The 24,103-nt window shown below is 47.9% G+C and overlaps 1 protein-coding gene across 1 annotated transcript in view; it reads right to left on the minus strand.

Moving 5' to 3' along the window:
* Positions 1-1,856: 1,856 nt before the first annotated feature.
* LOC145337578 (nectin-1-like) overlaps positions 1,857-24,103 on the minus strand; it is a 28,450-nt gene continuing 6,203 nt past the window's right edge. The window contains 7 exon segments of the mRNA XM_080182368.1: positions 1,857-2,596; positions 7,364-7,386; positions 9,469-9,594; positions 11,431-11,600; positions 14,705-14,822; positions 17,844-18,137; positions 23,471-23,812. Of these exon segments, the coding sequence (XP_080038494.1) occupies positions 2,477-2,596; positions 7,364-7,386; positions 9,469-9,594; positions 11,431-11,600; positions 14,705-14,822; positions 17,844-18,137; positions 23,471-23,812 (1,193 nt within the window). The 3' untranslated portion in view covers positions 1,857-2,476.

Consider the following 24,103-nt stretch of genomic DNA (forward strand, 5'->3'; position numbering starts at 1 on the left):
ACACACACTCACACACACACACACACACACACATTCTGTCAGACACACACTCACACACACATACACACAGACACACACAGTGACACACTTTTATACACACACACACTTACTCACTCAAACACACATGCACATTCTCACACGCATAATGACACACTTTCACACACACACACTTCCACACTCGCACACACACACATTCTCTCAGACACACACACACTCACACTGTCTCAAACACATATACACTCACACACACAAAAACACACTCACACACACCCATTCACCCATATGCACTCATACACACTCTGAGACACTCACACACACTGTCAGGCACACACAAACACTTTCACGCACACACTCAAGCACTTTCACACACTTACACACACACAGTGACACACTTTTACACACACACGCATGCACTCACACACATATTTACATTCTCACACGCATAATGACACACTTTCACACACACACACACACACACACACACACACACGTTCTCACACACACAATGACACACTTTCACACACACCCACGTTCCCATGGAAAAACTCTCACTGTATCCAAAATGCTGTACATTAAACCTGAAGCAAACAGTATCCTTTAGGCTAATTAAACGAATGGGAATGTTGCCAAAGTTGCAAACGTGAGAGAACAATTAGGAAGCGTGTCAGACAAGCAGAAAGAGGAAGGCAAGGTAAAAGCCCCCTTCAAACGAAACTGTGGATTCTGCAAAATCCTGCCCAAATGAGAAGCAGTCGCATGATTGAAGCTGTGTCATATTTCCTCTTTTAATTTTGTCTCCATGTTTGCATCGCAGACTTTGTGGCACCAAGAACATCAAAAAACAATGGTTTTCCAACAAAACAACTTCAAAAGTGGATCAGAAATGATATGAAACTCGTGGATGTTTAAAGAGAGGAATAATTCCCTTTGCTAACATGAAAAGCCCATCTCTAATTTCCCTTCAGGAGGTGGTAGTCAGGCGTCATTTTGAACAGATGCTGTCTGCGTCTTGCCACTGTGCTACCTGATGGAGACCTTCCAGTGTCCCCGACTGAGTGTTACAGACTGGCACGTTCCAAAGCCCAGCACTGAATGCTGAGGGACTCACTAAAGCTTGGAGCAGCCCTTACACAGAGTCAATGGGGGAAGCTCGCTCTCTGACACCTTTCAGCCACAGTACATTGAGGGTTTCTGAACTTGGTCAAACCCTTTAGATTGTATGTTTGATATGAACTGCAGATGTGAACTCTTGTTAAACATGTCCTGAGCAACGTCGAGTGCTGGAAGAAATTCATAGAATGATAGGATCCCCACAGCGCAGAAGGAGGCCACTCAGCCCATCGAGTCTGCACCGACCACAATCCCATTCAGGCCCTATCCCCATAACCCCACATATTTACTCTGCAGGTCCCCTAACACAAAGGGAAAATTTAGCACATCCAATCAACCTAAGCTGCACATCCTTTGGAGTGTGGGAGGGAACTGGAGCACCCGGAGGAAACCCGCACAGACAGAAAGATACAAAAGTCTGAGGTCAAGGACAAATTGACTCAAGAGCAGCTTCTTCCCTGCTGCCATCAGACTTTTGAATGGACCTACCTAGATCTTTCTCTACGCCCTAACTATGGCTGTAACACTACATTCTGCACTGTCTCCTTTCCTGCTCTATGAATGGTATGCTTTGTCTATATAGTGCGCAAAAAACAATACCTTTCACCATATACGAATGCATGTGACAATAATAAACCAAATCAAAGTGTCTATTCCCCTGTTCAGTGTGGAATGAAAAAAGTCACGTATAACTCCAGGTCAGGGTATAATCTCGAAATGGAAGGAGTTGTGGTCACACAAAATCAGTATAGGGCAAACTCCACACAGACAGTCACCCAAAGCTGGAATTGAACCCTGGCCCCTGGCATTGCGAGGGCCCAGTGCTAACCACTGTGCCACCCTGAGGAGAGATCAAGGGGCAATGGTTAGAGTCTCTCTTGTTGGAGATGGTCATTGCCCAGCACTTGTGTGACATGAATGTTACTTATCAGCTTAAACCTGGATCTTGCTGCATTTGGACATCTCACCATCGAACCTCTACAAGTCCAGGGCATTGACCCTGTTAGCATTCATATATTAAGAGTGGCTATGGACACCGTTGGCATTTAAGAGCCAAACGCAACGCTGTGATATCTGGAGCCACTTTGGATATAGTCCAAGGATGTGTGGGTTAGGTGCATTGGCAATGCTAAATTGCCCCTTACTGTGCTGGGATGCAGTTTGCAGTTTACATCTGATGAGAGAAAGGGTTAGGTTTGATTGAAGTGGATGCAAATTGTCACAGACACAGCGGCGATTAAGAGCTTGGCTGAGCATGGTAATTACGCCCACGTTACCGAGTGGTTATAACACAGCAGTCACCCAGTCCATATCCCACTGCCTAGAATCATTAACTGGTAGCTGATTCTTTCAGTCCCGACTGTCTCTAGTTAACATGAACATCCGTGTTCACTGTTGCTTCCGTTTCAAGGCTCCCTCTCCTCGTGGGATTGACACCGTCCATCACATTCAGGTTCAACGTCGCAAAAACAGTAATGCGGTTCTGCTGGTGATAGAACAGGACAAGGTTTTAATGAGTCATTTCCAAATCAAACATATCCCTGCGCTTTCCGCTGCCAGAAATGACAGACACATTTTTGTTTTAAATTAATTTATGAGATGCGGGCGTCGCTGGCTAACTAACATTGGGGTGGCGCAGTGGTTAGCACTGCCGCGTCACAGTGCCAGGGACCCAGGTTCAATTCCCAGCTTGGGTCACTGTCTGTGCACAGTCTGCACATTCTCCCTGTGTCTGCTAGGGTTTCCTCTGGGTGCTCCAGTTTCCCCCCACAGTCCAGAAGACGTGCTGGTTAGGGTGCATTGACCGTGCCAAATTCTCCCTCAGTGCATCTGAACAGGTGTGTGGCGACCAGGGGATTTTCACAGTAACTTCACTGCAGTGTTAATGTAAGCCTACTTGTGACTAATAAGTAGACTTTTAAACATTTATTGCCCATCTCGAATGGCCCCCTTAAGGTGGTGATGGTGAGCTGTCTTCTTGAACCTACTGCAGTCTTGGAGGTGTAGGTACACCCACTGTGCTGTCAGGGAGAGAGTTCCAGGATTTTGACCCAGCGAGACTGAAGGAACGGCCGATATATTTCCCAGTCAGGGTGGTGAGTGGCTTAGAGAGGAGTCTCTAAGTAGTTGTGTTTCAAAGTTTTCCTTGTCCTTCTAGATGGCAAAGATCATGGGCTTGGAAGACACTGCTTAAGGAGCCTTGATGAGTTCCTGCAGTGCATCTTGTAGATGGTGCACACGGCCACCCCTGTGCATCAGTGGTAGAGGGAGTCAATGTTTGTGGAGGGGTAACTGTTGTTGGAACTGCGCTCATCCAGGCAAGTGGGGACTATTCCATTGAGAACTTGTGCCTTGTGGATGGTTTTTTCGAGTCAGGAAGCGAATTACTCACCACAGGATTCCTAGCCTCTGACCTTCTCTGGTGGCCACTGAGTTTATATGGCTAGTCTAGTTCAGTTTCTGGTCAATGGTAACCTCCTCCAGGTTGCTGATAGTGGGAGATTCAGCGACAATAATGCCTTTGAATATCCTTGGAATCATAGGATCCTTACAGTGCAGGAGGAGGCCATTGGGCTCATTGTGCCTACACTAACTGAAAGAGCATCTCACCCAGCCCATTGCCCCCATCCACCTTATCCCCATAAGTCTGTGCACTTACCATGGCCAATACAACTAACCTACACATATTTGGACACTAACGGGCAGTTTAGCATTGTCAATCGCCCTAACCTGTACATCTTCGAACACTAAGGGGCAATTTAGCATGGCCAATCCACCTAACCTGTACATCTTTGGACATTAAGGGGCAATTTAGCATGGCCAATCCACCTAACCTACACATCGTTGGACACTAAGGGGCAATTTGACATTGCCAATCCACCTAACCTACACATCTTTGGATGCTAAGGGGTAACTTAGTATGGCCAATCCCCCTAACCTGCACATCTTTGGGCACTAAGGGGCAATTTAGCATTGCCAATCTACCTAACCTACACATCTTTGGACACTAAGGGACAATTTAGCATGGCCAATCTACCTAACCCACACATCTTTGGACACTAAGGGGCAATTTGACATTGCCAATCCACCTAACCTACACATCTTTGGACACTAAGGGACAATTTGGCATTGCCAATCCACCTAACCTACACATCTTTGGATGCTAAGGGGTAACTTAGAATGGCCAATCCTCCTAACCTGCACATCTTTGGACACTAAGGGGCAATTTAGCATTGCCAATCCACCTAACCTACACATCTTTGGACGCTAAGGGGTAACTTAGTATGGCCAATCCCCCTAACCTGCATATCTTTGGGCACTAAGGGGCAATTTAGCATTGCCAATCCACCTAAGCTGCACATTTTTAGACACTAAGGGGCAATTTAGCATGGCCAATCCACCTAATCTGCACATCTTTGGACACTAAGGGGCAATTTGGCATAGCCAATCCACCTAACCTGCACATCTTTGGACTCTAAGGGGCAATTTAGCATGGCCAATCCACCTAACCTGTACCTCTTTGAAGTGTGGGAGAAAACCGGAGCACCCGGAGGAAACCCCCACAGACACAGGGGAGAACGTGCAAACTCCACACAAACAGTCACCCAAAGCCATAACTGAACCGAGGCCCCTGGCATTGTGAAGTTGCAGTGCTAACCACTGTGTCATCGTGCCACCCTAAGGAGAGACCAAGGGGCAATGGTTAGACTCTCTCTTGTTGGAGATGGCCATTGCCTGGCGTGAATGTTACTTATCAGCTTAAGCCTGGATATTGTCCAGATCTTGCTGCATTTGGACATCCCACCATCGAACCTCTTCAAGTCCAGGGCATTGACCCTGTTAGCATTCATATATTAAGAGTGGTTATGGACACCGTTGTCATTTAAGAGCCAAACACAAGGCTATGATATCTGGAGTCACTTTGGACAGAGTCCAAGGATATGTGGGTTAGGTGCATTGGCAATGCTAAATTGCCCCTTAGTGTGCCAGGATGCATAGGTTAGAGGGATTAGTGGGATAAATATGTGGAGTTTCAGGGTGGAATTGTGGCCGTTACAGATTCAGTGGGTTGAATGGCCTTCTACTGCACTGATTCTATGATTTGTAGGCCAGACCAGGTACAGGCAGCAGATTTCCATCTCTCAAGGACATTGATGGATTTCATTGGGTTTTTTTCACGACAATCTGTTGTTTCCTAGAACATTATCAATGAGACCAGAAGCTGCTACCATGTTCTATTCCTTGGCCTGGGAGTTACTGTGCGGCAAGAGGAATGGCTTTTAATCCAGATAAATGCAAGGTGATGCATTTTGGAGGATCAAATTTAGGTGTGAATTATACAGTAAGTGGCAGAACCCTGAGAAACATGAACAAACAGAGGGATCTGGGCGTGCAGGTCCACAGTTCCTTAAAAGTGTCAACACAGATGGCCAAGGTGAATAAGAAAACATATGGCCTTCATCAGCCAAGACATTGAGTACAAGAGTTGGGAAATCATGTTGCAGCAATATAAAAAAATTGGTTAGGCCACATTTAGAGTACTGTGTGCAATTCTGTTCACCAAACTACCAGGACGATGTGGCAGCTTTGGACAGATTGCAAAGAAGGTTCTAAGAACATAAGAAATAGGAGCAGGAGTAGGCCATCTAGCCCTTCGAGCCTGCCCCGCCATTCAATAAGATCATGGCTGATCTGTCGTGGCTCAGTTCCACTTTCCCGCTTTCTCCCCATAACCCTTAATCCCCTTGCCTACCAAAAACCTGTCTACCTGCGTCTTAAATATATTGAGCGAGGCAGCCTCCACCACTTCAATGGGCAGAGAATTCCAGAGATTCACCACCCTTTGAGTGAAGAAGTTCCTCCTCAACTCCGTTCTAAACTGCCCCCCCCCCTTATCTTGAGGCTGTGCCCTCCAGTCCTACTGTCCTTTCTGAGCGGGAAGAACCTCTCCACCTCTATCCTATCCATCCCTTTCATCATCTTATATGTCTCAATGAGATCCCCCCTCGTCCTTCTAAACTCTAACAAGTACAATCCCAGTCTATTCAGCCTCTCCTCATAGTTCAACTCCCTCAACTCCGGTATCAGCAGAGTAAACCTCCTCTGCACTCCCTCCAAGGCCAAAATATCCTTGTGCAAGTGCGGCGACCAAAACTGCACACAGTACTCCAGCTGCGGCCTCACCAGCGCCCTGTACAGTTGCAGTAAGACCTCCCTTCTCCAGGATGTTGCCTGGTCTGGAGAGTGTTGATTGAGAAGACAGGTTGAACAAACTTGGATTACTTTCACTGGAAAGAAAGCAGCTGAGGGGAGACCTGACAGAGGTCTAAAAGATCATCAGAGGCATAGACAAGGGAAGGATAGTCAGAGGCTTTTAACCAGGGACCACAGGTTCAAGGTGAGGGGGAAAGTTTAAGGGAGATGTGTGGGGAGGGGTTTAAGGGGGATGTGCGGGGGGAGGTTTAAGGGGGATGTGCGGGGGGGGGGTTTAAGGGGGATGTGCGGGGGGAGGTTTAAGAGGATGTGCGGGGGGGAGGTTTAAGGGGGATGTGCGGGGGGGGTTTAAGGGGGATGTGCGGGGGGGGTTTATGGGGGATGTGTGGGGGGGGTTTAAGGGGGATGTGCAGGGGGGGTTTAAGGGGGATGTGCGGGGGGGGGGTTTAAGGGGGATGTGCGGGGGGGGTTTATGGAGGATGTGCGGGGGGGGTTTAAGGGGGATGTGCGGGGGGGGGTTTAAGGGGGTGTGCGGGGGGGTTTAAGGGGGATGTGCGGGGGGGGGTTTAAGGGGGATTTGCGGGGGGGGGTTTACGGGGGATGTGCGGGGGAGGTTTAAGGGGGATGTGTGGGAGAAGTTGTCTACACAGAGAGCGTTGGATGCCTGGAGCTCGCTGTCAGAGGAAATAGTGGAAGCAGGCACATTATTAATATTTAAGAGGCATTTGGATAGATACATGAATAGGGGGGAATAGAGGGTATGAATGAGTAAAAGCAGAAGTCTTTTTTTAGTCTAGTTGGGGCATTATGATCGGTACAGGCTTAGAGAGCCGAAAGGCTTATTCCTGTGCTGTACTTTTCTTGTTCTTTGAATTATCTTTGTGTATTTTGAGAACAGGGCCATGGAGAGGTCAAACTCATTTCCTTGCATTCTCAGATAAGAGTGAATCAGTCTTGAGATTTCTCCTTTCAAACCGAGCCAAGCTATCAATGGACGTGTTTCGACTAATACTTCATTCAGCCAGTCATTCTCTCTTACCTTTTGTTGGGATTTCTTAACTTCTGTTTTGGACTCTGGATGAATAAAGAAATTGAAGAGAATTAGTGAAGATTTTAACCCCCTCACTGAGTCACATCTTTAAACTGGGCAGTGACCACTTGGTCAGTTTCCAATTGTGTACCACACAATTGACCCATGACTCTTGCTGTTAATTATTTGTTTATTGGTCAGGAAGGACATTGGGTATCTGATCAAAGTACATAAAATTTTAAAAGGGATTGATAAAGCAAGTGTAGATCAAATATTTCCCCTTGTGGAGCAATCTCAAATAATTTCAGCGGCAGAATGGTTAGCACTGCTACCTCACAGTGCCAGGGACCCGGTTTGGGTCACTGCCTGTGTGGAGTTTGCACAGTCTCCCCGTGTCAGCGTGGGTTTCCTCCAGGTTTCCTCCCACAGTCTGAAAGGAGTGCAGTTTAAGTGCATTGGCCATGATTCATTCTCCCTCTGTGTACCCGAACAGGAGCTGGACTGCGGCGATTAGGGTATTTTCACAGTAACAGTTAATGTCGGCCAACTAATAAATGAACATTAAAGCTTTACTTTCAATATGGCTCAGTCTCCAGCGGGGAAAAGATTTCCAAGCACTCATGACCCTTGGAGAGAAGGGATTCTCTGCATCTCCGTCTTCAAGGGGAAGCACCTTGTTTAGAAACTATTCCCCCCTATTTTTAGACTCCTCCCAAGAAGGGAAACATTCTTTCAACATCAATCTAGTTAAAGGCCACCCTTTTGTTTCAGTAAGATCACTTCTCATTCTTCTCATGAGTTTAGTCCCAAACTGCTCAAAACTTTCCTAGTAAGACAAACTCCCTTCATCCCAGGAATCTGCCTGGTGAATCTTCTCTGAACGGCTTCCAATCTGAGTACATCCCAACTGAAATGAGGAGACTCGAACTGCACACAGTACACTGGATGTTGTTTCACTAACACCCTGTACAGTCGTGACAAGGCTTCATTACTTTTATATTCCATTTTGCTGGCATTAAATGCCAACATTCTGGATCCCAGACTTCTTAACCCACAGACCATAATCAGTAAGAATAGGCAACATCACCTCCTGCACAACCATCCACAACATCCGTGCCCCACAAGGCTGTGTCCTCAGCCCCCTACTATACTCCTTATATACCTATGACCGTGTGGCCAAATTCCCCTCCAATTCGATTTTCATGTTTGCCAATAACACCACCGGATTGGGTGAGATCTCAAACAATGATGAGATTGAGTACAGGAATGAGATAGAGAAGCTGGTGAACTGCTGGGATGACAATAATCTCTCCCTCAATGGCTGTACAATGAATCAGTTAGTCATCGACTTCAGAAAACACAGTAGAGAGCGTGCCCCTGTCTACATCAAAGGTGATGAAGTGGAAATGGCCGAGACCTTCAAGTTTCTAGGTGTTCAGGTGACCAACAATCTGCCCTGGTCTCTTCACGCTAATGTTACAGTTAAGAAAGCCCACCAACGCATCTACTTTCACAGAAGGCGAAGGAAGTTCGACATGTTCACAACAACACTCATCAATTTTTCTAGATGCAGCAGAGAAAGCATCATTTCATAGCTTGGTATGGGCTCCTGCTCTGCCCAAGACCACAAGGAACTACAAAGGGTCATGAATGTAGCCAGGTCCACCACACAAACCAACCTCCCATCCATTGACTCTGTCCACACTCCCTCAATAAAGCAGCCAGCATAATTAAAGACGCCACACACACCCCGGACATTCTCTCTCCAATTTTCTTCCATCGGGGAAACGATATAAAAGTCTGAGGTCATGTACCAACCAACGCAAGAACAGCTTCTTCCCTTCAGCCATCAGACTTTTGAATGGACCTACCTTATATTAAGTTGATCTTTCTCTACACCCTAGCTATGACTGTAACACTGCATTCTACACCCTGTCCTTGCCATCTTCCCTACGTACTTCATTGACCAGATGTTTTGTCTGTATAGCGCAAGAAATATTTTTCATTGTATCCCAATATATGTGACAAAAATAAATCAAATCAAAATCAAAGACTCGGACTGATCACCCAACCATGGGTGTGCCTCAACGTGGAGAATGGATCAACAGACGCACTCGATCACTCACCCTCAATCCTCCGCCGCTTCTTCACCATCACAACGGCTAGAAGGACAATTATGAATAGGACCACAACAACTGTTCCAATGGCAATGAACATGACGGTGAATCCAACTGACTTGCCTAGAAAATTCCGAGCGGACAAAACATCATTAGTCTTATTGCGTCTGTAAGTGACCACCACAATCTGCCCGATGAATACCTCGCTCACTGCGCACATTGCCGTCCCTCCATGCCCTTTGGGGGCTGGCGCACCTTAATCACATTTTGATTTAAGGACTTAAGTTTCATTTGTCCTTCTCCTTTTCTTTCAGGCAGTATCCCTTTAAGATGTGGTCACTTTAATTTGTCCATAAGTTTCTTTGACTTATTGGCTTCACTGCAAAAGAAGGGACCATAAGACCATAAGATATAGGAGCAGAATTAGGCCATTTGGCCCATCGCGTCTGCTCTCCTATTCAATCACGGCTGATAAGTGTATCAACCCCATTCTCCTGCCTTTTTCCCCGTAACTGTGCTTCCCCATGGTTCCCCAACCATGCTGTGTTGTTCTCTGTTCTTTGTAACCTTGATCCTCTTATGTAATGACTTTAATCAGGCAATTGAGATTGGCCTGTTAGAATATGAGCTCCCTGATTAAGGGCCAAATCAATCAGGGAGCCTCTTATTTTCTATGTAACCAGGAGTGTCAGTTCCTCTGGGACTCCTAGTGTAGGCTGCTAATGGAAAGCACTCTGTATGCTGTTGTCAGGCTTGTAAATAAAGGGATTTTGGTGAAAGGGCTTCTGTTCCGAGGACTTGGTACACCTTACCAATCGAGAGCCTACCTATCTCTATCTTAAATCCACTCAGTGACCTGATCTCCATGGCGCTCTTTGACAATGAGTTCCACAAAGCCGCCACCCTCTGGCTGAAGAAATTCCTCCTGATCTTGGAAGCCGTCCTTTCACTCCGAGGCTGTGCCCTCGGATCCTAGTCTCTCCTACTAATGGAAACATCTCCCCCACATCGACTCTATCCAGGCTTTTCAGTACTCTGTAAGTTTCAATGGGATCCCCCCCAACTCATCCTTCTAAATGAGTTTAGACCCAGAGTCCTCAAACGTTCCTCATACCTCAAGATTTTCATTCCCAGGATCATTCTTGTGAACCTCCTCTGGACTCTCTCCAAGGCCACTATCTTTTCTTAGATACGGTGCCCAAAATTGCTCACAATATTCTAAATGTGGCTTCACCAGAGCCTGACAAAACAGTACATTCCTGCTTTTGTACTCTGACTGTCAAGTCTAATTCGAGGCAACACCTACACGTGCTGCTTGTTTCAATGCAGTTTTGGGGGGTGGGACAGGGCAGCATAGGCACGGTGGTACAATGGTTAGTACTGCTGCCTCACAGTGCCAGGGACCTGGGTTCAAATCCTGGCTTGGGTCACTGTGCAGAGTCTGCATGTTCTCCCTGTGGGTTTCCTCCGGGTGCTCCGCTTTCCTCCCACTGTCCAAAGATGTGCTGGTTAGGTTGATTGGCCATGCTAAATTGCCCCTTGGTGTTAGGTAAATATATGAGTTATGGATATAGGGTCTGGTTGGGGTTGTAGATGCGATGGGCTGAATGGCCTCCTTCTGCACTGTTGGGATTCTATGATTTTATACCCTGCTGGGTGGCTAAATTGCACAAACAGGCTATGCCTTCCTGTATGTGTTTCCCAAGATAACAAAACAGAGTCTGCACATTCTCCCCATGTCTGCATGGGTTTCCTCCGCGTGCTCTGGTGCTGGTTAGGTGCATTGGCCAAGCTAAATTCTTCCTCAGTGTACCCAAACAGGCGTCCAACTGTGGTGTCTAGGAGATTTTCATAGTGACTTCATTGCAGTGTTAATGTAAGCCTACTTATGACACGAATAAATAAACTTAAAACTTTACGCATTGGTATTCGAATGTAGTCACAGAGTTGGGAGTTTACCTGCATTAAGAGAGACCATCTCGCTCACTATGACCGTAACTTCACCCTTCCCTTTCCCCAAGGCGTTTGTGGCTTCGCAGACCCAGGTTCCGTTGACAGAGTAGTCCACTTGTTCAATAAGTAGATAGTTTCCTTCAGTTTGTGCTTTCTTAGACACCGGTCCCACAATCCTGCATCAATGGACACAACCATGCCGTTTATCACCTTACTCACACTACACAGGGACTCTCAGATGTCCTTCAAGCACTGTTGTTCATGAGGGTGGTCAGCACTGCTGCCTCCCAGCGCCAGAGAGCCGGGTTCGAGTCCGGTCTCGGGTCGCTGTCTGTGTGGAGACTGCGCATTCTCCCCATGTCTGCGTGGGTTTCCTCCGGGTGCTCCGGTTTCCTCCCACAGTCCAAAGATGTGCGGGTCAGGTTGATTGGCCGTGCTAAATTAATCCTAGAGTCAGGACAATTTGCACAGGTGGCACGATGGCACAATGGTGAGCATTGCCACTGCACAGCGCCAGGGACCTGGGTTCAATTCCAGCCTACAGTCACTGTCTGTGCTGAGTCTGCATGTTCTCTCCGTGTCTGCGTGGGTTTCCTCTGGGTGCTCCGGTTTCCTCCCACAGTCCAAAGATTAGGTGGATTGCTCATGGTGAATTGCCCCTTAGGGGGACTAGCTAGGGTAAATGCATGGGGCTGTGGGGATAGGGCCTGGGTGGGATTATGGTCAGTGTAGACTCGATGGGCCAAATGGCCTCCTTTTGCACTGTAGGGATTCCATGACAGTACCTTCAAATCTAGACCTCTAAACCCTTCCTGACCAGAATGCCAAACAAAGAGGGAGTGAGCGAGTGAGAGAAGAGAAGGAAATGTTAAAGCTATGTAAGGCCCGCCATAGAATATACAATGCACAGGAATAGGCCATTCGGCCCAATCAATCCATGCCAGCTCCACGAGTACATTCCCATTTCTCCTCATCCCCTCACCCAGCTTCCCCTGACCATTCCCTTCCGGGGACAACTTACACATTTTTCCCCACTCATTGGACAGGGAACTTTATTCTGGATTTGCGATTGGATTTGGGAATCGTAAAATCATGGCGTGGTCACTTCATGTCCCTCCCTGTCTTAGCCATGTAGCCGTGGGAGTGTTTGCTCCTCAGATAGTCTACCAATGGCCAGCTCTGACGAAGGGTGATCCAGACTTGAAACGCTGGCTCTATTTCTCTCCACAGCTGCCGTCAGACCTGCTGAGATTTTCCAGCATTTTCTGCTTTTGTTTCAGATTCCAGCTTTTATTAGTGTCTATCAATTCTATCTTGGTGACTATCTCGTTACATAGAATCATAGAATTGCTACAGTGCAGAAGGAGGCCATTCGGCCCATCATCTCCGCACTGACACCAATCCCACCCATGCCCTATGCACGTAACCCCATGTGTTTACCCTGCATTGACACTAAGGGGCATGGCCAATCCACCTAACCCTGCGTATTTACCCTGCTAATCCCCCTAATACTCAGGATCAATTTAGCTTGGCCAATCCATCTAACCCCACACATTATGGGGAGGAAACGGAGCCACCCAGAGGAAACCCATGCAGATACGGGGAGAACATGCAGCCTCTGCACGGACAGTCACCCGAGGCTGGGATCGAACCCGGGCCCCTGGCGTTGTGAGGCAGCAGCGCTAACCACTGTGCCAGTCCCTAACAATGTCCTCCCTGTTTGCTCTTCCTCTCATCCCCTCTGCATTCAATCGATCAAAATGCCTCTTCATTCTGAAAATCTCAGCAAGGTCACCTCCCTGACCCACAACTCCCACACCCCTCCCCACCCCACAGCACTCCCCCACACCCCCACCTCCAACCCCTGTCTCCACCCCCCCCACAACTTCCAATGCCCGCTATCATCCTCCTCTGACTTCAGGTACCATGCTGAGGGAGGAAAGGGTGTTGGTGACCATGGACTTCCATTGGATTAGTCCATGATGAAGTTTGCCTAAATGCTCCTGTGGTTTGCCATGAACATCTGGGATACAGCTGACCAGGAAACTCTCCCACCCTTTAATCCACACTATCTTGTATATTGGAAGGATTTACAGGCTGCTTGGGTCACAGTATGAAGCCATCTACCTCGACCATCAAGTTCTGAAGTGGGACTTGGACCCTGAGGTCGGGGTGTGATCAGTGTGCACATGAACTCCCTCAGCTCACCCCTTAGCTTTACCATAGAGAGAAAGAGAGTTAGAGTCAGAGGCACAGCGAGGGAGGGTGGGTGGCTTAGTTGGTGTATAGATGTATAGGTGGATGGACAGACAGATGGATGGATGAATGGAAGGATGGACAAGTGGATGGATGGATGGATGGAAGGATGGATGGATGGATGGATGGAAGGATGGATGGATGGAAGGATGGATGGAAGGATGGATGGATGGATGGGTGGAAGGATGGATGGATGGATGGATGGAAGGATGGAAGGATGGATGGAAGGATGGATGGATGGATGGAAGGATGGATGGAAGGATGGATGGATGGATGGAAGGATGGATGGATGGATGGGTGGGTGGATGGAAGGATGGATGGAAGGATGGATGGATGGAAGGATGGATGGATGGATGGATGGATGGATGGATGGAAGGATGGATGGAAGGATGGTTGGATGGATGGATGGATGAACGGGTGAATAGATGGATGGATGGATGGATGGATGGAAGGATGGATGGATGGATGGATAGTTGGGTGGATGGTTGGATGGGTGGGTGGATGGTAGGATGGATGGATGGATGGAAGGATGGATGGATGGATGGGTGGGTGGATGGATGGAAGGATGGATGGATGGATGGATAGTTGGGTGGATGGTTGGATGGATGGATGGACGGACAGACAGAGGAGTGGAGGGGCATACAGAAAAATGGACAGTTGGAGGGAGGGAGGAACAGAGGGTTGGATGGAGGGATGGACAGAGGGTAGATGTTAATCCCTCTATTTCTCCCTCTAGCCATCCATCCCTCCTCTCCTCTTGTCCCTCCACCCATCCCTCTGTCTCTCTCCCAGAGAGAGAGATAAAGAGATAGATGGAGAGGTGGAGAGAGACAGAGAGAAACCTTTAAAAATACAGTTTCTTCCGAATACAGAGTATTCATAAACATTCAACATTTTTCTGGAACAGGACAGGTCTCGTGAGTGGTCATTATATTAAATGGTGATTTCAATGGTGCACATTGTGCATAAGGTAACGTTACAAATCTCTAAAGAGCCATGTTAATTAGATTGTAAACGTACGTACATTGTCCACTGGTAGGTTGTTGCTGGTGGATTCGCCTCAGCAATGCAGCTAAGGTTAACATTACGCCTCTTAATGTACCAATTGCCGTCATATCCAGTAATCGTTACCTCTGGAGGGTCTGACCAAAAAAAAACAAGAGGTTGAAAAATCAATCAGATAAACCCTTTTCTGCACTGCTCTCTTAGTCTATGGTCTGCTGGTGACGAGATCCCTTAAGAAACACAGAAATATCACAATGCAGCAGTGCAAATGACGTATATTTGCCCAAGTATGTACCCCAACCAATAACTAGAATTCTAGTCAATTAAACTGCTTTCACTTTTCAGTTGTTGCACAGTTTAAATTGGTGGTAATAAAAGATCCCTCATTTTGGGGCTTTTAGGTGGAATAAAATGCATGTGTTAAAAATAATTTGGACACGCTGATGTTTCTTTTAAACAAAAATATCAATGCAATTAACTGTCACGTCTGCCTGAGAAACAACTGTCAAACAATCTGTCTATCCAACCACACATCTGTCCATCCATCCAACCATCTGTTCCTCCCTCTGTCCATCCCTCCGCTCACCTGTCCCTCCCCCATTCCTTCATTCCTCTGTCCTTCCGTCCACCCCTCTGTTCCTCCCTCCATTTGTCCATCTTTCTGCCCATCCACACCCATCCATCCATCCATTCTACCAAACTACCATCAATTTACCGACCAACATTGTGCATCAACCACAATGTCCAAAAGTTAGCAGTCAGTTGGTCCACCCATCCATACCACCCTCCCTCCCTCGCTCCCTCTTCCATCCTGCTGTCTGTCTGTCTGACTGTTCATCCATCCATCTGTCCATCCATCCTTCCATCCATCCATCTGTCCATCCATCCATCCATCCACGCACCCATCCATCCATCTACCCACCCGTCCATCCAACCATCCATCCATCCACCCATCCGTCCATCCATCCCATCTATCCACCCAAAAATCTATCCATCCGTCCATCCAACCATCCATCCATCCACCCATCTGTCCATCTATCCCATCCATCTACCCATCCGTCCATCCATCCATCCATCCATCCACCCATCCATCCACCCATCCATCTATCCATCCGTCCATCCAACCATCCATCCATCCACCCATCCGTCCATCTATCCCATCCATCTACCAATCCTCCATCCATCCATCCATCCATCCACCCATCCGTCCATCCACCCATCCATCTATCCATCCGTCCATCCAACCATCCATCCATCCACCCATCCGTCCATCCATCCCATCCATCTACCCATCCATCCATCCATCCATCCATCCATCCAATGATTAATAATCATTGGGATTCACCAATCCAGGGGTCTGAGGGCATTCAATCATTGAGTGTGGGGCAAAGTATTACACGGTGGCACAGTGATTGGCACAGCTGCCTTCTGGTGCCAGGGACCTGGGTTCAATTCCTGGCTTGGGTCACTGCCTGTGCGGAGCCTGAATGTCGCCCCATGTGGGTTTCCTCTGGGTGTTCTGGTTTCTTCCTACAGTCTGAAAGATGCACTGGTTAGGCTGCATTGGCCATGCTAAATCCTCCCTCAGTGTACCCGAACAGGAATGTGGTGACTGGGGGATTTTCACATTAATTACAATTTTACTGTCAGCCTACTTGCTCAACTATTAAATAAACGTAAAAACGAAGTTAACGTTGATGGCACAGATGAGGGAAAAGATCAACCATGGATCTCAATGGGCTGAATGGCCTACTCTTGCTCTGGTTTGTTATGTCCTCATATTTGTCTGGTGATTCTGGACATCGCTGTTTCCTTGGAATATTAGTTAGAACACTTGTGAAATGTATTAACTAAGCAACGGGTAACTTCTGCTGTGAATAATATGAAGAAAATGGCAAAAAAAAGCTTTCATATCATCATATACTCTGTCGTACTGCACTATGTAAAAAGTCTGACAACACCAGGTTTTAGTCCAACCTATTTATTTGATAATATTCTCACTAGCTTTCGAGGGGACAGCCTCTTCGTCAGGTGAATGGAGAGTTCTGGCCTCAGACAGAGCATATAAAGCACAGACAGTTTAGAGATTACTGATTAAAATGCGAATCCTTACACCTAACCTGCTGTTCAAGACCTGAAGTGGCTGATAATGTGAGTGGTAGGAGCACTGATCACAGTTTAAAGAGATGTGTATTGTCTCCAGACAGTACAGTAAGTGAGGTTTTGCAAACCCAGGCAAGTCACGGGGGTTACAGATAGTGCGACATGAACCCAAGATCCCTGTTGAGACCGTCCTCATGTGTGCGGAACTTGGCTATCAGTCTCTGCTCAGCGACTCTGCGCTGTCGTGTGTCGTGAAGGCCGCCTTGGAGAATGCTTACCCGCAGGTCAGAGGCTGAATGCCCGTGACCACTGAAGTGTTCGCCAACAGGAAGGGAACAGTCTTGCCTGGTGACTGTCGAGCGATGTTCATTCATCCGTTGTCGTAGCGTCTGCATGGTCTCCCCAATGTACCATGCTTCGGGACATCCTTTCTTGCAACGTATCAGGTAGACAATGTTGGCCGAGTTGCAAGAGTATTTACCATGTACCTGGTGGATGGTATTCTCACGTGTGATGATGGTATCCATGTCGATGATCTGGTATGTCTTGCAGAGGTTGCTGTGGCAAGGTTGACAACAGGGATCTTGGGTTCATATCACACTATCTGTAACCCCCGTGACTTGCCTGGGTTTGCAAAACCTCACTTACTGTACTGTCTGGAGACAATACACATCTCTTTAAACTGTGATCAGTGCTCCTACCACTCACATTATCAGCCACTTCAGGTCTTGAACAGCAGGTTAGGTGTAAGGATTCGCATTTTAATCAGTAATCTCTAAACTGTCTGTGCTTTATATGCTCTGTCTGAGGCCAGAACTCTCCATTCACCTGACGAAGAGGCTGTCCCCTCGAAAGCTAGTGAGAATATTATCAAATAAATAGGTTGGACTAAAACCTGGTGTTGTCAGACTTTTTACTGTGTTTACGCCAGTCCAACGCCGGCATACCCACATCAGTACTGCACTATGCCAATGGTTCAATAAAGCGGCTAATCTCCTCATGTTACATTTTCGCTTCATTTCCAGTTTAAAACAGTTTTGTCCTGTGATACTGACATCGGACGGATAGTGTCACTGCTGCGCTCGTCCGATATCTCAATGCCTGGTGGGACACCAGGCAATTCAAGGTCTCTCCATTGTCCTTCCTGGTGGGAGTTATACTGTACTGGCTGGTGACGGTCACTGTCCTGTTTGGATGGTGGGTCTGCGTTGACGTGACTGTCCCTGGCACTTTGGACACCCACGTTATGCCAGCTGCCGGCTTCCCACTGGCTGCTGTGCACGTGGCGACTGGTGTCTCTGCCGACCCGACGTCCGCTGGCACTGTGGCGACCTCGATGGTGGGCTTCACTGAGGACAAGAAAAAATTGATAAGGGTGAGCGCAAATTTCAAAGAGTTCTGGGCAACTTGCGACAGGCACTTGCTGCCCCAGTACTAAGTAGAATCATAGAGTCCTACAGTGACGAAGGAGGCCATTCAGCCCATCGAGTCTGCACCGATAACAATCCCATTCAGGCCCTATTCCCATAACTCCACATATTTACCCCACTAACCTAGCATATCCCAGGACACTAAGGGGCAATTTAGCATGGCCACACAAACTAACCCACACATCTTTGGAGTGTGGGAGGAAATCGGAGCACCCGGAGGAAACCCACGCAGACATAATAAGAACATAAGAAATAGGAGCAGGAGTAGGCCATCTGGCCCCTCGAGCCTGCCCCGCCATTCAATAAGATCATGGCTGATCTGTCGTGGCTCAGTTCCACATTCCCGCCCTCTCCCCATAACCCTTAATCCCCTCGCCTATCAAAAACCTATCAACCCGCGTCTTAAAAATATTGAGCGAGGCAGCCTCCACCACTTCAACGGGCAGAGAATTCCAGAGATTCACCACCCTTTGAGTGAAGAAGTTCCTCCTCAACTCCGTTCTAAACTGCCCCCCCTTTATCTTGAGGCTGTGCCCTCTAGTCCTACTGTCCTTTCTGAGCGGGAAGACTCTCTCCACCTCTATCCTATCCATCCCCTTCGTCATCTTATATGTCTCAATGAGATCTCCCCTCATTCTTCTAAACTCTAACGAGTACAAGCCCAGTTTATTCAGCCTCTCCTCATAGTTCAACCCCCTCAACTCCGGAATCAGCCTAGTAAACCTCCTCTGCGCTCCCTCCAAGGCCAAAATATCCTTGCATAAGTGCGGCGACCAAAACTGCACACAGACACGGGGACTCCATGCAGACAGTGACCCGAGCTGGGAATCGAACCCAGGTCCCTGGTGCTCTGAGGCAGCAGTGCTAACCACCGTTACTTCCACACAACACTAACAGTTTGAGAGTCAGTCTGGAAGAGACACAAGCTATTAAGCGGTCTTTTGTGACAACTTAGGGCTCTGAGTTCTCTGGCTGTTCACGCGAGCGGGATTCTCCAGTCCCGCCGGCAGCACGACGCCGTCCATGGGTCTCCTGCAGATATGGGGTGAGATCAATGGGAATTCTCATTGATAGCGGCGGGACTGGAGAATCCCACCATGAGCAAATAACACGCCATGTCCCGCCTACTGGAAACGCATGGCTGGGAGAATCTTGCCTTAGATATCAGCACTCAGCCCAGAGCCACAACGGTGTGAGTTCCAGGACATATGAATTACAAGCAGGAGTAGGCCACTCGGTTCCTCGAACCTGCTGCCCCATTCAGTACGATCACGGCTGATCTAATTGGAACCTCAAGCCTAATAGGTCGGGACAAGTTTGGCGCAACTTGTGGGCCGAAGGGCCTGTTTGTGCTGCGGTTTTTCTATGTTCTGTTCCTGCTGACCCCCCAATGACCTCTCATCTACTTCTGAATCAAGAATCTATCTAACTCTGCCTTCAAAACATTCAAAGACTCTGCTTCCACTGCCTTTTCAGGAAGAGAATTTCAGGGACTCACCACCCCCCGAGAAACGAAACAAACTCCCTAACACTGTCTTAAATGAGCAACCCTTTATTTTTAAACAATGGCCATAGAACCATAGGATCCCTATAGTGCACGAGGTGGCCATTCGGCCCATTAAGTCTCTCAGACAGGCCATCTAACCCTAGTCCATCCCGCACCTGCCATCCCCCTATCCCTGTACATCATGGATAATCCACATAATCTTCACAGTTTTCCGACTGTGGGAGGAAACCGGAGCACCCAGAGGAAACTGCAGAGATGCGGGGAGAACATGCAGGCTCTGCACAGACAGTGACTCAAACCAGGAATTGAACCCGGGTCCCTGGCGCTGTGAGGCATCAGTGCTAACCACTGTGCCGCCATACCGCAAAATACTGCCTGAAATCAGCCATCCTTACCTGAACTGGGCTGCACATGAATCCAGATCCGCATAGAGAAGTGGTTGACTCTTAAATTCCCCTCTGAAATTTTCCCTCTGAAATAAGCCTCTCAGTTCAAGGGCAATTAGGGATGGGCAATAAATGCGGGTCCATTCACGAAACATGGACCACAATGATATCAAAGCATCTCAGAGAGTAATACCATTTCTGTAGAAAATTGAATGTCATTACAGTCTCTGGGATGCTATGGTGCAGAGGGATCTGGGCGTCCTTGTGCATGAGTTGCAAAAACCCAGTCGGCAGGTGCAGCAGGTGATCAAGAAGGCGAATGGGATGCTGGCCTTTATAGCGAGGGGGATAGAATATAAAAGCAGGGAGGTCTTGCTGCAACTGTACAGGGTACTGGTGAGGCCGCAGCTGGAGTACTGTGTGCAGTTTTGGCCCCTGCACTTGCGCAAGGATATTTTGGCCTTGGAGGGAGTGCAGAGGAGGTTCACTAGGCTGATACCGGAGATGAGGGGGTTGGACTATGAAGAGAGACGAAATAGATGGGGTCTGTACTCGTTGGAGTTTAGAAGGATGAGGGGGGATCTTATAGAGACGTATAAGATAATGAAAGGGATGGATAAGGTAGAGGTAGAGAGATTCTTCCTGCTTAGAAAGGATAGCAGGACTAGAGGGCACAGCCTCAAGATGAGGGGGGGGGCAGTTTAGATCAGAATTGAGGAGGAACTTCTTCACTCAAAGGGTGGTGAATCTCTGGAATTCTCTGCCCGTTGAAGTGGTGGAGGCTACCTCGCTAAATATATTTAAGACGCGGGTAGATAGGTTTCTGATAGACAGGGGAATTAAGGGTTATGGGGAGAAAGCGGGAAAGTGGAACTGATCCACTTCAGATCAGCCATGATCTTATTGAATGGTGGGGCAGGCTCGAAGGGCTAGATGGCCTACTCCTGCTCCTATTTCTTATGTTCTTATGTTCTTGTGTTCTTATGATGCCCATTTTGGATCATTGGAGGGATTGAGTTTAGGAGTTGGGAGGTAATGCTCTAACTTTATAAGACCCTTGTCAGACCCCACTTGGAGTACTGTGCACAGTTCTGGTCACCTCATTACAGGAAGGATGTGGAAGCTATTGAGAGGTGCAGAGGAGATTTACAAGGATGTTGCCTGAATTGGGAGGCATGCCTTATGAAGTTAGATTGAGGGAGCTAGGTCTCTTCTCCCTGGAGAGACGAAGATTGAGAGGTGACCTGATAGAGGTTTATAAAATGTTGAGAGGAATAGATAGGGTGGATTCTCGGAGGCTATTTCCCAGGGCTGAAATGGTCGCTACGAGAGGACACAGGTTTAAGGTGCTGGGGAGCAAGTACAGAGGAGATGTTGGGGGTAAGTTTTTCACTCAGAGGGTGGTGAGTGAGTGGAATCGGCTGCTGTCGGTGGTGGTAGAGGCGAACTCGCTGGGGTCTTTTAAAAGACTTCTGGATGAGTACATGGGGTTTAATGGGATTGAGGGTTATAGATAGGCCTGGTAGGTATGGATACGATCGGCTCAACTTGTGGGCTGAAGGGCCTGTTTGTGCTGTAGTGTTCTCTGTTCTACGTTCTATGTTCTATGTTCATTCTTCCAGCTATTTTGCAAATAAAGTATACCTACTCGCAAAATATTGCCAGGCAATGACCATCACCAATAAGAGACACTGTAACCACCTTGACATTCAATGGTGTAACCATCACTGAATCCCCCACTGTCAACATCCTTGGGTTACCATTGACCAGAAACTCAACTGTACTCACCACATAAATACAGTGAGAACCAGAGCAGGTCAGAGGCTAGGAAACTGCGGTGAGTAACTCACCTCCTGACTCCCCAAGGCTGATCCACCATCTACAAGGCACAAGTCAGGGGTGTGATGGAATATTCCCCACTTGCCTGGATGGGTGCAGCTCCAACAACACCCAAGAAGCTCGACACCATCCAGGACAAAGCAGCCCCGTTTGATTAGCACCACATCTACCAACATCCAATCCCTCCACCACTGACGCTCAGTCGCAGCAGTGTGTACTATCTACTAGATGTACTGCAGCAACTCACCAAGGATCCTTAGACAGCACCTTCCAAACCCACGACCACTTTCTTCTGGGAGGACAAGGGCAGCAGATACATGGGAACACCACCCCCTGCAAATTCCACTCCATGCCTCTCACCATCCTGACTTGGAAATATTCCTTCGCAGTCGCTGGGTCAAAGTTCTGGCCCTAACAGTATTGTGGGTCTACAGACAGCATGCAAACTGCAGTGATTCAAGAAGGTGGTTTACCACCACCACCTTCTGAAGAGGTGTCCATTTTGAGACTTCTAAACAATGGGTTCTTTTTGCTTTGAGTCCATTTTTGGATGGGCAATGAATGCTGTAAGAAGCCTCACTACACCGGGTTAAAGTCCAACAGGTTTATTTGGTAGCAAATGCCACTAGCTTTTGGAGCACTGCCCTTTCGTCAGCTGGGTGGGGAATTCTGATCACAAACAGAACATATAAAGGCACACACTCAGTTTACAGAATACTGATTAGAATGCGAGTCTTTACAGCTAATTAATCTTAAAGGTGCAGAAAAGGTGAGTGGAGAGAGCATTAGGCGCAGGTTAAAGAGATGTGTATTGTCTCCAGACAGGACAGTTAGTGAGATGTTGCAAGTTCAGGCAAGTCACGGGGGTTACAGATAGTGTGACATGAACCCCAGATCCCTGTTGAGGCCGTCCTTATGTGTGCGGAACTTGGCTATCAGTCTCTGCTCAGTGACTCTGCGCTGTCATGCATTTGTGTTGGATACACAGTTGAATGACAGCGCAGAGACGCTGAGCAGAGACTGATAGCCAAGTTCCGCACACATGAGGACGGTCTCAACAGGGATCTGGGGTTCATGTCACACTATCTGCAACCCCCGTGACTTGCCTGGGTTTGTAACATCTCACTAACTGTCCTGTATGGAGACAATACACATCTCTTTAACCTATGCCTAATGCTCTCTCCACTCACATTGTCTGCACCTTTAAGACTTGATTAGTTGTAAAGACTCACATTCTAATCAGTATTCTGTAAACCGAGTGTGTGCCTTTATATGCCCTGTTTGTGAGCAGAACTCCCCACTCACCTGATGAAGGGGCAGTGCTCCGAAAGCTAGTGGCGTTTGCTACCAAATAAACCTGTTGGACTTTAACCTGGTGTTGTGAGACTTCTTAATGGGTTTACCCCAGTCCAACGCCGGCATCTCCACATCACTAAATGTTGGCTAGCTAGTGATACTCATGTCTCACAAATGGATTAAAAGAAAGGGGATAAGTGCAGCATCATGCCCTGAAGACCTACCAAGTACTGTCAGGTTGATGTGAGATTCATGCTTTCCAGTGGGGAATGTGTTCACCTCACAGTTGTACAAACCCTCGTCAGCCAGCTCCAAGGGGTCGATTGCCACGGTGCAGTTCTGCGACGACGCGTTGTGGAATGCGATCCTTCCCGAGTTGGTCGGGTAGCTGGTCCCAAATAAGGGGTTGTACACCGCCAGGTTCTCTGCCCTCTCGCCAGCTTGCTTCAGCCACGTCACCTGCACCACAGTGGCATCATCGCCGAAGGGGAGACAGGGTAGCTCCAGCTTGTCTCCGGCGGTCCCCGTGACGAAACCCCCCACTTTAATATTGGGAGTTACTCCGCCTGCAGGGACAGGATAAGAGGAGAAAGTCACCCTCTGGGGAAACGCAGCGGTCACTATCCAACACAACGGTGTCCGATGCCAATGGAGAAGACAAGACAAACGTTATAGAGTCTCTTCAGTGCTGACCGAGGCCATTTGGCCCATTGAGTCTGCACCAGCTCTCCGGCAGAATGTCTCACCCAGGCCACCACATCCCCGGAATCCCATTTTTACCCCCGTACTTTTTTATTCGTGTCACAAGCAGGCTTACATTAACACTGCAATGAAGTTATTGTGAAAAACCTCCTACT

Source organism: Carcharhinus amblyrhynchos, unplaced genomic scaffold (assembly GCF_965287045.1).
Source record: "Carcharhinus amblyrhynchos unplaced genomic scaffold, sCarAmb.v2.hapA scaffold_53, whole genome shotgun sequence".
Classification (NCBI taxonomy): domain Eukaryota; kingdom Metazoa; phylum Chordata; class Chondrichthyes; order Carcharhiniformes; family Carcharhinidae; genus Carcharhinus; species Carcharhinus amblyrhynchos.